The 16,836-nt window shown below is 51.6% G+C and overlaps 1 protein-coding gene across 1 annotated transcript; it reads left to right on the top strand.

Annotated features, from left to right (window-relative positions):
* The first annotated feature begins 462 nt into the window (after nt 1–462).
* Nucleotides 463–14,217, top strand: Cdh15 (cadherin 15). Its single transcript, XM_026778621.1, has 14 exons — nt 463–492; nt 2,215–2,370; nt 2,755–2,910; nt 4,661–4,805; nt 8,034–8,194; nt 8,618–8,746; nt 9,117–9,302; nt 10,292–10,545; nt 11,296–11,438; nt 11,539–11,778; nt 11,983–12,222; nt 12,322–12,458; nt 12,579–12,743; nt 13,745–14,217. Exons 1-14 carry the CDS (start codon nt 463–465, stop codon nt 13,943–13,945), a joined length of 2,343 nt encoding a protein of 780 aa, XP_026634422.1. The 3' UTR covers nt 13,946–14,217.
* Nucleotides 14,218–16,836: the final 2,619 nt, after the last annotated feature.

Raw genomic sequence — 16,836 nt, forward strand, 5'->3', positions numbered from 1 at the left:
TGTCCTCTGACCTCCACACCTGTCCTCTGACCTCCACACCTGTCCTCTGACCTCCACACCTGTCCCTCTGCCCCCAAAACAAATGTAAAGAAAAGGCCTGTGACTGGCCCTGGGGTGGTGACTGAAGTCTCCCAATCCCCCCTGCCCCTGGCTCCACAACGCCGGCCAGCAGGGAGTCTGAAGGATTGGCCCCTTTGCTTGCCCTTGGCCCTCCCGTGGGACCAGGGGAGTGCAGCTATGGACAGCTATGAATGCTGAGAGCATTTCCAAACCATGCAGTCCCTGTGTGCTAGAGCCCCCCACGCCCATCACTTCCACAAATCCTGCCAGGCTGTGGCCCACCTAGCATTGGCCTGACAACCTCCCAGCACCCTGGGAGCATATGGCTGCCCTAGGCTTTGTTCCTAGTCAGCCTGTGCTGTGGACAATGAGGTCAACGCATGGCCGACATCCACACCCGTCATGGCAGCCTCGACCAGGCTGTGCTTTGGGGTGAGGGGTCTTTCAGAAGTACCAGTGGCGCCAGTGTTCACAAGGGTCCCCAAAGTCCTCAGATGACTGGTTCTCATCACTTCTCCAAATTAAGGAGTGGAACAAGGAAGAACTGGAGGGTGGAGCACTCAGGGTGAGATCTATCCCCAAACCAGGGATGAAAACCTCCTGTGAGAACCAGGTCGGGGATGCCTTGGGGAGCCGCTGTGCGGTCTGTCATTTACTTGATAGACAAGTCTCTTCTCCAATCTCTAGTTTCCCCCTCTGAGGGGTGGGGCTGTCTGCAGTCACAATCAGGTAATGGCCGTGGCTTTGGGAGAACGGGGCTCAGTAATGCGCCTTCTGTGCTTAGAGACTTGACTTCCTCTCCTGTCTGCAGCCACACAACCCCAGACACTGCTTTTTTCTTTTAAGTTACATTTATTTATTGTGGTGGGAGCATACATGTTTCATGTGAAGGCCAGAATACAACTTGTGGACGTCAAATCTCATTTTACCACGTGGTCTCCAGAGATGAAACTCAGGTTATCTTTTGAGAGTGAGTCTCTTTGGATACCAAGCCAAGCCGTCTCTGGTTCAGCTCTTCTAGGTAGCCGCTGCCTGGGTAATGAGGAGGAAGAGAGTATTCCAAGAGTCCTGGGTTTCCAGAACTTTGGTCCAGTTATGAAATTCATCCCTTTTCCCCAGCTGCCCCCTTAGTTGAGCCATACAGCAAGCCCAGGGTCACCCTGTACCCTGAGCAGCTCTGACTGTGTCCCAGCCCAGTCCCTGGTCTCTGAAGAGCTTGTCTTCCCTGGCCCTCCATACCTCTCATCCTTGTCACAGATGACCGTGGCCAGCAAACGAGGCCCCAGACATCAAGGTTCCACTGTAAAACACAGCTTAAATGAGCTCCTCGTTGTCCTTGTCTGCCTAGGGACCTGGCAGTTTGGACATTCCTTCTGCAAAGCAATATTGAGAAGCTGGATGTGGTGCCCTGAGCACATCCCCTCCCTGTTCGCACTGCAGGCCATAGGAGAGCAGCCATCCCCTCTTGAGCTCCCTGGCCCTGTTTCTGGAAGTGTCTGAAATCAAGTGCCAGGCCTGGTGGCAGAGGGAGGTTTCAGACACTAGGTCCTACTGCCCTGGGTGGCTAGGGTGAGTCTGTGTAGGTCAAAGTTGGACACAGGTGCTTAGGAGCCCCTCCGCTCATGTGGCCTCTTCTGATAAGAGCAGGCACTTGTGACATTTAAGCTGTGAGGCTGAGGAAGGACACATGCCATTTCTCACCCTAATGTAGTAACCCTACTTCTGCCTGAGTCTCTGGCCCTACCAGCTGCTGAATATACTCCTGGCCCTCATTCCTAGGAAGCAAGAATTGCCCCTTGGGCACTTTCCTGGGCCCTGCTGGCACCGGACCTCACAGGGATCTCAGAAAAAGTGCAGGCCTTCACATTGCCTCCAGCTAGCCAATAAACTCTACTTCTAGGGGTCAGATGATATTGTGGACACAACCTGTTTTCTGGGCTCTAGTCAAGGAGATGAGACAGGTGTATGGGAGAGGAAACACCCGTATGAGAAATTTGAAAATTAAACACCCCAGGATGTGACTGCCTAGGCCCACATAGCTTATACTCTTCCGTGGTTACACTACCAGATGGCATAGGGCCCAACCACAGCCCCAAGAATGATGTCACCCTGGTACCCCTATACCCTGTATGACTGTGTCCCATCTGTATTTAGAGCCTTGGCCTGCCCTGGGCACTCCCTGAGCCAGAGCCCAGCACCCTGTATCCCTGGCGTCGGGGACCAGCCCCAGGCCGTGTGCGGAGAGCCTGGGTCATCCCACCCATCAGTGTGTCTGAGAACCACAAACGCCTCCCCTACCCACTGGTGCAGGTAAGGGAACGGTGGGAGGGGACATGGGGTATTTCTTAATGATCCTCTTGGATCTGGGGGAGCTCCCTCTGCTAGCAGGAGCTAGTCACTCTGGGTTTTTGGAACAAAATTAGGGTTCCCTAGTGGGCATGTCCCCAGGCTATGCACCCCTGGAAGATAATATGCTTTGTTTATTCAGCAGTACGAGTAAACCTGGGACATCAACAGTCAGCCGTCTGCATGCTTGGAGTGCAACTGGCTACCGGGCCCAGGATGCCCTGGAGCAGGGCTTGAGTTTAGGAAGGGAACGTGTTGGGCTTCAGAGCGTAGGACCTTTGCTGGGGAAGAACATGAAGGTGTTGGGGTGCCCTCTGACCCTCACTAAGCCCCACTCCTGTCCCACAGATCAAGTCTGATAAGCAACAGCTGGGCAGTGTCATCTACAGCATCCAGGGGCCCGGCGTGGATGAGGAGCCCCGAAATGTCTTCTCCATCGACAAGTTCACAGGGAGGGTGTACCTCAATGCCACGCTGGACCGTGAGAAGACGGACCGCTTCAGGGTAGGGCCTGATTGGAAGCCGGGTTCCTTCCTCCTCCTCAGGCCTCTGCTCCCCACCTGACAGGCTCTAGGTCAGATGCTTCTGAAGCAAGATCTGGTCCCCATAGGACCCACATCTGAGCATTCAGTGTGTGAGGCCTTGAAGTAGGGCTGGGTGTTCCTCTGGAGGCGAGAGCATCTTTGCAGCTGCTGAGCTGAGCTGACAGCCAGCTCTCCCTGGAGCCACGTACTGCTGGTGGATAGGTATATCATAAAGAATTCCCAAATAGTGTTACCATCAGCAGCAAAAGATGATCTCCGAGGTGTGATTTGGCCACCAAGGGGGCCTCACTACCATTGCAGTGCTGGGGTTCAGGAAGGGAGGTAAGAGTCACACTGAGGTGTGCCCAAGGCCAGGAGATGAGCCCAGGACCTCCTTAGGCTTCTCTGTAAATAGTTATCTGCCAGACTGAGATGTAGGTGCTTGCCTAACATGTAAAGGCCCTCGATTCCATCCCCAACATGACCAAATAAATAGAGCTTTCCATAGTGTTACAGACCTGTGATCCTTAGGAGACTAAGACAGGGAGATGTGGAGTTTGAAGTCAGCCTGGGCTACAGATCACAAACCTGGTACAAAACTAAAACCAGGTAAAATCATGAGGGACCCTGTGGGCTGCATCCTGTCTGTCTGGAGCTCTCTACCTCCATTTTTCCAGGGACCAAATTTTTTTTCTTTTTTCTTTTCTATTTTTTTTTTTTTTTGGCAGGGGAGGGGGGTTGGTCCGAAATAGCTTTGGCTGTCCTGGAACTTGCTCTGTAGACTAGGCTGGCCTCAAACTCATACAGATCCACCAACCTCTGCCTCTCAGGTACTGGGATTAAAGGTGTGCACACCACTGCCTGTCTCCAGGATTTCTTTGACATCCTCGAGACATTCTTCCAAACGGAGAGACTGCTATGGCCTTTCTAAAGAGGAATCTATGAGACGATTTTCTTCTTAAGTGTGATTCACAATGTCTTCCTGTGTATCTCTAGCTGGGCTTGAACTCACCTTCTGCCTGTCTCTGCCTCCTGAGTGGAAATTCTGTCATGCCTTTCTCCAAAAGGAAGCAGGTTAAAATGTCCTAAGCTCATATGAAACCCTGCTCCAAAAAGTAAAATGATGGGCTGGAGAGACGGCTCAGCGGTTAAGAGCATTGCCTGTTCTTCCAAAGACATGAGTTCAATTCCCAGCAACCACATGGTGGCTCACAACCATCTGTAATGAGGTCTGGTGCCCTCTTCTGCCCTGCAGGCATATAAGCAGACAAAATATTGTATACATAATAAATAAATAAATAAATATTTTTAAAAAAAGTAAAATGACTTAGGCTAGTCATAGCTCAGACAGACGTCTGTAAGTTCAAGGCCAGCTTAGTCTACAGAGTTCCAGGCAGCAGGGATCATAGACCCTGTCTAAAATGAAGAAGGAGGGATGTGGTAAATTTTGAAAGAAGCCCAAATCACACAGAGTAAGGGAGATAAACCCAGAACCTTAGTGAGTACATCACTTCATTGACGAGATGTTCAGGGGGTGGCCTGGCAGCCAAGGAGAGACGGTGTAGCCTGTATGCTGGGAGGAAGCAGGCTCCATTCAGGGAAAGGGTGCTTGCCCACGCGTATGCTCCATCCCATGTGCCCATCACCTGTGTTCAGCCCATGGGTCCTTGCTGTTCCTTCTGCATGACTTTAGGAGTCATAGAGCCAGTCCTTGCCTTCTGTTTGGACAGCTAAGGGCCTTTGCCCTGGACTTGGGTGGCTCTACCCTGGAGGAGCCCACGGACCTGGAGATCGTTGTGGTGGACCAAAATGACAACCGGCCGGTCTTCCTACAGGACGTGTTCAGGGGCCGCATCCTGGAGGGTGCCATCCCAGGTGAGCTGGGTCTTCAGAAGGTCCAGGTGCAGACTAGAGATGCAGCTGCCCCCTGCCCCTCTGCTCTGCGGTGCGCGCTTGCCTGGCATGCCAGGTGAATCTCTATGCACTGCAGAATTGACAATTCTAAACTCATCCAAAGGGTCGAGTGTAAGGAAGCAATCTCCTTCACACTTCCCATGTCAATATGGATTTGACCTTCAAACCCTGTCTCAACGCCATCCCTACCCCCACTCCCCCCAAAAAATTGACCTGCACACAAAGCTTTCGGGTGTCTGTGTTTCAGTCATTCCTCTCCCTTTCACGGTGGTGAACTTTGCATAATGTGAAGCTGAGCTTTTCAGGGAACCGTCCAGTCCTGTTGAGTGAACCCACGGAGCCTGAGCTTATTATCCCAATGCCGTTTTTATCCTCCAGAGGGAACTCCACAGCCTGGAGCAGGGCCTCCTCTGGCTGCTGCTTCAGGTGCAGTTTGATCTCAAAGAGCCCAACCAGTTGTGACTGCACATACGTGTGAACCCAGCACTTGGGAAAGGGAGCCTGAGAGTTTAGGGTCGTTTTCAGTTACCTGAGCAATCTGAGGCCAGCCTTGGCTACACGAAACTCTGCCCTTTCCCCCAAGGACCCTTTCAGAATCATACACCTGTCCTGGCCTTCCTCAGGCAGGCTGGCTGGGCAGGGCCAGGTGGAGCGCTGTGCCCACTTCCCCTCCCTTCCTCATTGCCTGTCCCCAGTGGTTCACACCTGCACTGGGCGAGGGTTTCAGGGAGCCCAAAGCACACAAGCAGCAGAGTCTGGCCCTCTCGCCCTCAGGTTCATCCCATCCCACCTCATTTGCCCATTTGTCAAGAGTTAAAGTAACCGTGCGCTTAGAATCTTTATCCTGGCCTGACTCCAGACCTGCTGAAAAGCCAAACCTGATTCCTGTGTGCCCATTGCAGGGACCTGTTTATCTGTTCAACCTTTTTTTTTTTTCTTTCCCCTTTTTGTCTTCTCACTCAGCTGCTTGACTGTGGACTGGACACCAAATATTCTTACAATGTCAGTGTGTTCTGAAAGCTCTCTGTAATTACCAAAGTCAGGAAATACAGGTGCACCCCCCCCCCATCTACTGGTGTCTACTGACCTTATCCAGTTGTAATTTCCATAATAATGAGTCTGTAAGGACAGAGAACTGTTGGGTCAGGTGTTCTAGTCCTGCAGCCTTTCCTTCCTTCTCTTTACCAGACTCGTTTCTTTCTGCCTCTCCTGATCTTGCCATCTCTCCCTGTGCCTCCCACCTCACCAGGCCCACACAGTTTGGCCATTACAGAGTGGCCTGCCCACCCTGGGGCTGGTCCCCATCACAGGGAGGGGCTGGTGTGCCAGTGGGTAGGGGGCTGGGCTGACCCCAGTTCTACCCCAGTCGTGGTGAGCCACAAGTGGTTCTTCTGGGTGTTTCCCTCTCTCTCCCAGCCTGGCCAGCGCGCCCAAGGAGAGTTTTCTACCCCCCACCCTTCCCAGCAGAGGTTGCTCTTAAAGACACCGGAAGCGGCCTCAGCTCTGCTCCAGCCCTTTTCGGAGGGCAGGAAAGGCCTGACCCCAGGGCACAGACATTTTTTCACAGTTCCTGGTCCAGACTGCATGTCTCTCATTATGCCTCAAGTTCCCCCTGCCAGCTTCAGCTCCTTACAGGGTCCTTGTGGCATTTTTTAGTGCCATAGTCATGGGCTAGAACTGTCTTCCCCACTACCCAGGCAGCTTTTCATCATCCTTTGGGCCCTTCTCCCCAGTGTTGTAAATGCTGATTTTCTTCTGGGTAGACGTGTAGCGTTGTATTTCTTTTTATTATTGTGTATTTGAGTGTTTTATCTGTACCCCCTGTGCATGCAGGGTGCTTAGAGACCAGAAGATTGCGTTGGATCTCTTGAGACTGAAGTTAGGATGTTGGTGAATTGCTAGATGACGTGATGCTAGAGATTAAACCTGGGCCTCTGCAAGAATAGCTAGTGCTCTTTTTCTCTTTTTCTTTTCCTTTTTTTGTTTGTCTATTTTGTTTTGTTTTTCGACACAAGTTTTCTCTATAGCTTTGGAGCCTGTCCTGGAATTCGCTGGCCTCAAACTCACAGAGATTCACCTATCCCTGCCTCCCCAGTGCTGGGATTAAAGGCGAGCGCCACCACCGCCCAGCTAGCTAGCGCTCTTAAACTCTGAGCCATTGCTCTAGCCTCTGGAGTTGTGATTCTTATAGTCTGATGTTCTGTGCATCTGGAAAGTGTGCTCATATCTGAATACACATACATCTGGACCTGTGCACATGTGAACACACATGTGAACTCATTCATACCTGTATGAGTCACAGCACACTGGTCCCAGCTCCTGTTGATACCTCTGCTTCCAAATCAGCTCAGGGTCCCTTGCCCCCACCACACGCCACAGCCCCTTCTCTGATCGGGGAGTTGACTCCTCATGCCTATATTTCCTTACCTGTGTGCCAGAGAACACTCCCAGAGCACGGAACTGGGAATCTGAGTCCCATGACCAAGAATTTGCTGGAAGCATTGTCCTTGGCTTCAGTCCTGGGGCCAGTGCTGTGCTGAAATCACCCAGCCAGGGGTTCCTGTCTGTATAAGGCAGGCCTGAAGCAGGGCATCCAGCAAATGATATCACCCATGAGCAAGCCAAGACCTGAGACACAGGGTCCACAGAGCCCTGTTCTCTCACCCTGACCCACTCCACTGCCTCAGCTTTCTTACCTCTGTTCTGGAGGAGGGTCAGACCAAATCTCTTCTGAGGGAAAAGCGGGTGACAGGTAGCACCTTCCCAGCATCCTCCAAGGTCCTGCCTGGATCTGTACCTACGTGTTTGCGTATCCTTCACCTGGGCAGGTGTGACCCCCAGGGCTCAAGGCTGTCTGAGGATCCCAGTGGCTTCACTACTCCGACCGGGTACATTAGCTCCACATGCTGACCTGGCATCTGGTAGAAGACCCGTTGGTTCTCCGCTGAAATGCTCCTGCAGTGGTCAGCCTTATATAGGCAAGACAGTGGGAGAGCCCTGGACTGGAGGCTACCATACGCCGTCAGCCCCAGTGACACACTCAGTCGAGAAAGCAGGCTATCTACCCACTCTGTGCTCACAGCGTCAGACCTAGGGAGTCTGTGCACACCGGGAGCACTCCGCTCCAACTGGTGCCCCACCCCACCTGCCCCCATGGTGGTGGACCACATTCTCCCCTGTCCTCCCTAGGCACCTTCGTAACCAGGGCTGAGGCCACGGACGCCGATGATCCAGAGACAGACAATGCTGCTCTCAGGTTCTCTATCCTGGAGCAGGGCACCCCTGAGTTCTTCAGCATTGACGAGCATACTGGAGAGATCCGCACAGTGCAAGTGGGGCTGGACCGTGAGGTGAGGCAGCCCCAGGGACAAGGAGGGCCCTGTTCTCCACAGCTGATCCCCTCAAGCCTCAGGGCTGCTCACAGGGCAGCGCCTTCCCACCACTCAGCTTACGTTGTGATTATTACTCTAACCCTGATCCTTCTTTGATCATGTTCTAACCCTCTGGGCCAGACACTTATGCCTAAAGACACCTCTGAGGCTTGCCTGTGCGGCTGCACCAGGGTATTCCTGCCCCAGACGCTGATGCGGCTCCCTCTGCTTACTGTTGCCCCTAACATCTGACTTTTCTGGTACCACAACTGACCTCTTGTTCACTCACAGGCTGAGGCAGGGGCAGACCCTGTAAGGGGCAAGCTGCAGATGGCTTAGCTGCTGTCCTAAAATGGTTGTGTCTAGGTATCACATCTGAGTTCAAGTCACATTGTCCCCCAGGTGGTCGCTGTGTATAACCTGACCCTGCAGGTGGCAGACATGTCGGGAGATGGCCTCACTGCCACAGCCTCGGCTATCATCTCCGTAGATGACATCAATGACAATGCTCCTGAGTTTACCAAGGACGAGGTGAAGATGGATGGTTTCAGGGCTGGGGGAAGGGCATTGCATGAGTAGGGGGCCTAAAATAGAAGGGCCCCAGGAACACGGATTACATGTGAGGTTCCATAGAGAGAAGCAGCTACACAGTGCCTTCAGGGTCCTCAGCCCAGAGTAAGTCTCTGGGCCCCTTGCTGTGTGAGGAGGATAGTTGGTCCCGTATCCAGGAATAGCAGGCTGGATCGGGAGCTCGGGGAAAAGACAGACCTTTGAAATGTCCTGTAGTGAGCAGCGTAGTGAGAAGCAAGGACAGGCACCCTGGGTCACAGGCCCGGGCATTCTGATGATTCCCATTCCCAATCTGCCAATCTGGTGAGTAACTGGGGCTGGGCTCTCCCAGTTCTTCATGGAGGCTGCAGAAGCTGTCGCTGGAGTGGATGTGGGACGGCTCGAGGTGGAGGACAGAGACCTGCCTGGGTCCCCTAACTGGGTGGCCAAATTCACCATCCTGGAGGGTGATCCTGATGGGCAGTTCAAGATCTACACAGACCCCAGGACCAATGAAGGTGTGCTGTCTGTGGTCAAGGTGAGCCGTGCCGCTGTCGTGGGCATTCCCCTCACTAGAATCTGCCACAGGCATCTTCCTGTAGCTTGCCCTGGGTTCCTCACTGGTAGAAAGCCAGGCGGTGGTGGCGCACGCCTTTAATCCCAGCACTCGGGAGGCAGAGGCAGGCGGATCTCTGTGAGTTCGAGACCAGCCTGGTCTACAGAGCTAGTTCCAGGACAGGCTCCAAAGCCACAGAGAAACCCTGTCTCGAAAAACAAAAACAAAAACAAAAAAAAAACAAAAACAAAAAGAAAGGTGCTGGCTAACCTACCAGTACGCTAGGTTAGATCAGGGCACGGGATGGATTAGGTGCTGACTATGGGTCTCCGGCCAGACTGGGCAGTAGGAGGCACCCACAAAATGCCATTACTGCAGCCTTCTCCTTCCTTATTAGTTAGGTTCACATTTTTAAGCAAACTTATGCACCAGCATGAGTCCCGTTCCTACCGAGAAGCAGGTATAGATCTAATAGAGGCACAGGCAGTCACATGTGTAGACGCAGATGCATTTGGATGCTGGTGCGTTTGAAGATTTGTTGGAAGAAACTGGTGAGACAATTTGAGGCAGACTGGAACTCTTCAGGGAGAATTTCTTGCTGTTCTTAAAACCTGCAGAGTGGTGGACCTCTGTGAGCCAGGATGGCCCCTCTGCTTAGCATCAGCTGGCTTATCCACCTCATAACTACATACAAAAACTGTAGTCCAACAAAACCAAATCTTGAAAAAATAAATTTAGTGATAAAAATAAATAATTTGAAAAAAACTGTAGTCATTGAGTAACACATGAAACTGCCATTCCACACCCAGCAAATTCATGCCTATTAATATTTGAGCCATGCATAATTTTTATTGTGCCAAGATTTAAAGGGGGGGAGGAAAACTGGGCTCTTAGGACAGGCCTAGGGACAGAGTCTCCAGAACAGATATCTTGGCACTTGGATTTCAGCTGTGTCTGCCCTCCTCCCACAGCCCCTGGACTATGAAAGCCGTGAACAATATGAGCTCAGAGTGTCTGTGCAGAATGAGGCCCCACTGCAGGCAGCTGCCCCTCGGGCCCGGCGGGGCCAGACCAGGGTCAGTGTGTGGGTTCAGGACATCAATGAGGCTCCAGTGTTTCCAGAGAACCCACTGAGGACGGGCATAGCCGAAGGAGCACCCCCAGGCACCTCCGTGGCCACCTTTTCTGCCAGAGACCCTGATACACAGCAGCTGCAGAGAATCAGGTGGGGTGCCCTGAGGTGTTGGGGGTCGGGGAGAGGGATCAGTGGTCCCATTCCTGTGGAGAGTACATCTGGATTCTGAGGGTGAAAGAGAATTGGTGGGGGGCTATGGGGTATTGAGTCCCTCAGATACCTATATGCACATGTGGATTGACCACACCCCACAGGGCAGGGCTGGGCTCCAGTAAGGACACGTGGTCCAAGACTGGTCTTAGCCAGTCTCTGGCTGCCGACCTGTCCGTTTTTGTGGGCCTTTGTTTCCGTGAGAGCTCCTGATGCTGTAAGTTCACTGCCAGTCTCGAGTCTGACACAGTGTCTCCATGGTGCTAGGTTCTAAGCAGGGTGAAATCCAGACTGCCTGTTGCCGAGGGGCACTGGGCAGAAGCATGCCTCGTGTGCAGCTAGGCCAGATAACCAGCTTCGGAAGTTGGTGGCTGGCAACATGGCTCAGTGGGTTAAGGTGCTTGCCACGCAGCCTGACCACATAAGTTCATTTCTTGGAACCGACCTGGTAAGAGGAGAGACCCAGTTCCCACATATCGCCCCTTTACTTCTCGTGTGTCATGGTGCTCACGCAGGTGCACACACATGCAAAAAGATAACGTGAAAATGTTTAAAATATAAAGTGGAATAAAAAAGAAAAGTTAGCTCAGGGCTGGGTAGCCACTGCGCCTGTCAGGGTATACATGATATGTGGCCCCATGTCTGGGTGTTGGGTGGGCCGCATCCCATTTCTCCCCTCCCCACCAACAGCTACTCCAAGGACTATGACCCAGAAGACTGGCTGCAAGTGGATGGGGCCACGGGCAGGATTCAGACCCAGCGAGTGCTGAGCCCTGCTTCACCCTTTCTGAAGGACGGCTGGTACAGGGCCATCATCCTGGCCCTGGACAATGGTGAGGGAAGCCCCTGCCCTGGGTGCCATCTCTGTTCCACAGCCCAGCACTTTCCTCTGTGGACTGACAGGGCAGCTTATGAGCTCTCCCCTCCTTCCAGCCATACCACCCAGCACAGCCACGGGCACCCTGTCCATTGAGATCTTAGAAGTCAACGACCATGCCCCTGCACTGGCTCCTCCTCCATCCGGCAGTCTGTGCAGTGAACCAGACCAGGGCCCTGGCCTCCTCCTGGGTGCCACGGATGAAGACCTGCCTCCGCATGGGGCCCCCTTCCATTTCCAGCTGAACCCTAGGGTCCCAGATCTTGGCCGGAACTGGAGCATCAGCCAGATTAACGGTGCGTTGCCCCCATAACCCTGGGACCTAGGAGATAAGCCAGCCAACAGAATGTATCGACATGAGTACATCCTTGGGCGGGGCCCGGTTTATTTTCCACAGTACTCAATGGGTAGTGGGGAAACTGGCACCCAGTGACTCTGATACTCTCTGGGTGAGAGCGGGGTTATTGCGGAGCTTCTGCTAACTGCTGCACCTTCTGTAGTGAGCCATGCACGCTTGAGGCTCCGACATCAGGTCTCTGAGGGCCTGCACCGCCTGAGCTTGCTGCTGCAGGACTCCGGGGAGCCACCCCAGCAGCGAGAGCAAACGCTGAACGTTACCGTGTGTCGCTGTGGGACTGATGGCACTTGCCTGCCTGGGGCTGCTGCACTGCTAGCAGGAGGTGTGGGCGTCAGCCTGGGTGCACTGGTCATTGTGCTGGCCAGCACTGTGGTCCTGCTCGGTGAGTGCAGGTCCTTGGTCCTGCCCTCCCTCCTGGATCCCTTCCCCACCCCAAGTCCTCTAGCGCCCACACTGCAGCCAGTCTCTCCTGCTTCCATAGTTCTCATCTTACTTGCTGCACTCCGCACACGGTTCCGGGGACAGTCACGTGACAAGAGTCTGTTGCATGGGCTACAAGAGGACCTTCGGGACAACATCCTTAACTACGACGAGCAAGGAGGAGGGGAGGAGGACCAGGTAAGGAGACCGAAGTGATGGTTTAGACACACGGATCAGTGGAAAGGAGCCCCTAGAATGCTCACCAGCCTCCTAGAAGGTCCCTACTCTGTTTGAATTTAACTGCTTACTGGCTTACAGGACGCTTATGACATAAACCAGCTGCGCCACCCAGTGGAACCAAGGGCCACCAGCCGCTCTCTGGGCAGGCCACCCTTGCGCCGGGATGCCCCCTTCAGCTACATGCCACAGCCACATCGAGCGCTCCCGACCAGCCCATCTGACATTGCCAACTTCATCAGTGATGTAGGTGCCCTGAGGTTGATTACAGAGTGGGCACATGCACACATGCGCACAGACACACCCATGTCCACACCCTGCTTCCAGACCTCGTACTGTAGGATGTCAGGGGGTAAGCTCACCAGCAGGACCCTGGCCGAGCCTTAGGAAAGCAGGAGAGGGTGGGTAAGCGGGTTGGCCAGGCGCCTTTCAAAAGCTGTGGGTTGGAGCGGGACATGGCCAGCCAACACTGACTGTGACACAACCGTTTCCTGTCGCTCTGTGAGGCACACATACCCTTGCATGTTGCGTGACCTCTCTCCTTATGTTTACTATGATGAGGTGTGGGCAGCACATGCATTGCTGCCATCTGGGCAAAGCATCAGTTTGAACACTGCATGGATTAGTACTGTCTACACAAAAGATGATCAGAGTGCGGGGTGGATGGCAAGGTTGGGCCACGCAGGGAATGTCCTGCCCACACCGCCCAGAGAAAGCTCCCAGCAGATCAGGGGTATCCTTGGGGGTGGTAAGCCTGGTGCAGGTACTGGTTACAAGATGACAGGGTGGCAATGGAAATACTGCCTCTGGAGGGGGCCAGATGCTTTTTTTCTCTGTAGCTTTGGAGCCTGACCTAGAACTTGCTCTGTAGATGAGGCTGGTCTTGAACTCATAGAGATCTACCTGCCTCTGCCTCCCAAGTGCTGGGATTAAAGGCGCGCACCACCACCTCCCGGCTTTGAGGCCAGATGTTTAAGGAAGGGCTCCTGAAAGGCTAGGGATGGAGGAACACCTATGACAAGGAGATAGCTTCTCTCCATGCTGATGGGGAAAGGCTGGAGGTAGCAGAACCTTACTTGCTAGCCCAATAGGTACTGGGAGATATTCTGCGTCTGCCCCACCCCACTTAAGAGAGGTTCCCATCTGGTGCAGTACCCAGGGCAGATTTAGCCTTGGTTAAGACTGAGCATAAGAAGGCTCCTGGCTTGCCTCTGAGTGGTCCTGAGATCTGTGTGGCTTTCCCACAGGGCTTGGAGGCTGCGGACAGTGACCCCAGCGTGCCTCCCTATGACACAGCTCTCATCTATGACTACGAGGGAGATGGCTCTGTGGCAGGGACACTGAGTTCCATCCTGACCAGCCTGGGAGATGAGGACCAGGACTATGACTACCTCCGTGACTGGGGCCCCCGCTTTGCCCGGCTGGCAGACATGTATGGGCATCAGTGAGAAGCAGAGTCAAGAGCAGAAGTGTTGTCTGGACATGGCCACTCTGTCATAACCACATGCTGGGGCAACATCTGTTGGGGTCCTGCTTCAACAGGGTTCACATGTTACAGGGTAGGGGCTTGTGGGTTAGAAAACTAGATAGGAGAAACAGAGAGATGAAAAAAATACAGAGATATAGGATAGAAGCAGAAGGGAAATCCAGTAAATATTGAATTCATCTGCATTTATTTTCTATATGCTTATATATTTCAATCCCAAAAGCGGGGAAGAAGGCAAATGATTGCTTTAACATGACACAAATAAGCAGAGCAATTACTTGCTTCAATACTTACTTGAAACATCAGGTATTCTGTTGTTTAGGCAGGACATACAGTGACTACACCTTGACCAAGCATCCTGTAGGCAGCCGCTCCCTGGGTCAAACCTCCTGTGATAGCCTTAAAGGAGCAGGAATAGGCTTAAATTCTCTCTGACCTTTGGTCAGGGTGAAGTGGATTCACCTCTATGGACCACCTTAATATGTAAAACACCAAATAAGCACACCCTACGTCAGGATATCTTGTTTGTAGCCACTTCTTAAGTCGGATTTCTTGTCAATAACTTTGAAAGAGCAAGATAGGCTTAAACTCTGACCTTCAGTCAAGGTGGAGCAGACCCACCCCTGTGGGCCCACATATTCTTCCGTTTTTAATTTATTTAATAAAGCCTGTGCTTCTGCTACAGGACAGACGACTTTGCCTGGCTTAGGCGTCTTCTTCTGCTTTCCAGACTTACCTGTCATTGGTACATACATCACGTACACCCTGTCTAGGTTGTCTGGGTGGAGAAAGGTCTTACCCATCATTGACTACCATAATCTGCTAACAAAGGGTTAAGGGAGAGTGCCTCTCTGGGTGCTGTGCACCTTTGAGCCAACTTTTTGTCAAGAGAGTTAATCATATGTCAGCAGATAATGCTTTGTGATATACCTGCTCCAAGGGACACAATATCTCCTAATAAAGGTGTGGAGGATGACCAAGATGGGATGGCCTTTTAAAATTGGTCGAGGATGTCTTTAACAGTTTCTAGCTGCATCAAACTCCAAATTTGTCTTATGAAACATATCAAATCTATGAACTTTTTGGCATCATGTCAGATTTTTCTCAGACAAACTCTAACCTTTTTTTTTTAACCACTAACACCTTCATAGTGAACTAAAGAAGTTACAAACATCAATAGGTCAATACCATAATTCGGTTATGGCAATTAACAATAAATACACATTTTGTCAAATCACAGTTCTCTTAAATCCACTCCAATCAAAGGACAAGAAGAGGTTTCTGTGATGGGTGAGCTATGAGTCTTTTTCCTTTCCTAGCCCAATTGCATTGCTGCTTTTAACTTTCAAAGATAAGTCTGAACTGTCCTAGTCTCTGAGTAGCAGCAAAATCTTTTATGTCATTCCTCTTTCTCTCTGAAGAGGGGTTCAGTCACTCTTTGCTTCCATAAAGGTGTTCCATTGGTTTAAAAGTCTCTCCCCAGCCCCCAGGGGAAATTTTCTAAGGTCTCAGTTTTCAGGTCTTTTATTTCAATCAGCAGATTGTACACCATACTGGCAAAAATGAGTTCTGTGTCCCAAGATATAGTATGAATAAATTGCCAAATATTCAGTAAGTGTTCCTGGGCCAGCTCCAAGGTAAATAGGACTCACCGAGTCCAGTAGGTCCACCAAGAAGATGGGAATCACCAGCCATCATCACCATCTTCCTTCCCTTCTCCAGCTGCAGCATGGTGACGGAAGAGGGTCAGGAACGCAGGTTCAGAGATCTCACCCCACACCAGCGGCTATGATGTCAGTAGGGCTGGTATCCTTTGGCTGTGAACACCAAACCAGACATGTCATGCCTCATTCTCCTCCTGTGAAAAAATACAGACGTGCCCTCTACCCCATATTAAAACAGGGTCGGGTCCTTTCCATAATCAAGTGCAAGGGTCTTTCCATTTTGCTTTAGCGACGGTCACTCTGGGTCCGTCATGCCAGAATCTGTCCGTGGCAGATTTCTCACAGGTATTCACATTCAGGAAGTTTAGAGTAAAAAGGGCACGATTTAAGGCGTTTTGTGGCGACTGAAGGTATAACTCCTCCGTCTTTATCTTTTGAAGTTGAGTTTCTTAAGGAGCCATGGGCATGCTCCATGATTCCTTGTCCTTGAAGATTATAAGGAATGCCTGTTTTATGTTTGATATTCCATTGGGAACAAAACTGCTGAAATGCTTTGCTAGTGTATCTGAATCCATTATCCATCTTTATAAACTTAGGGATTCCCATATATAAAAAACATTTTAAGCAATGAGTTATCACATGTTTAGTGGCTTTTTTAGTCTTGCAGAGGCCATTAAGAAACTTGAATATGTATTGATTGTCACATGCACATATCTTAATTTGCCACAGTTTGCAATTTGAGTAACATCCATTTGTCATAAATGATTAGGAAGCAGCTTCGAGGATTTACTCCTGATGAGGTACAGGTAAATACTGTGAGCACATATCCCATTGCTTAACAATCTGACGAGCATTTTTCTTTGTTAATTTGTTTTTTAACACTTGTACTATTTTGATGATGTAAAGCCTCTGTATGAAAGCAGGAGTCTAAGGAGTGGGTGGGAATAAACACACTATTCAGCAGACCGTGGATGGCCGGTGCTACTCTCGCCACAGCATCTCTTGCCTCCTTAGCCTCCGGAGGGACCTCTCCAGGCCTTGCTCAGCACAGTTGGTGGGAGGGAAGGGGCAGCAAGCACAGACCTGGTGAGTTCAGAGTGAGTGTGTGCATGGGGGAGGGGCAGTGAGGCAGGAGCAAGATTCCCTCCAACCCCCAGATCCAGACAAAAAGAGGACTGAATTCTACAGC

This window comes from Microtus ochrogaster, chromosome 4, assembly GCF_000317375.1.
Source record: "Microtus ochrogaster isolate Prairie Vole_2 chromosome 4, MicOch1.0, whole genome shotgun sequence".
Lineage (NCBI taxonomy): Eukaryota > Metazoa > Chordata > Mammalia > Rodentia > Cricetidae > Microtus > Microtus ochrogaster.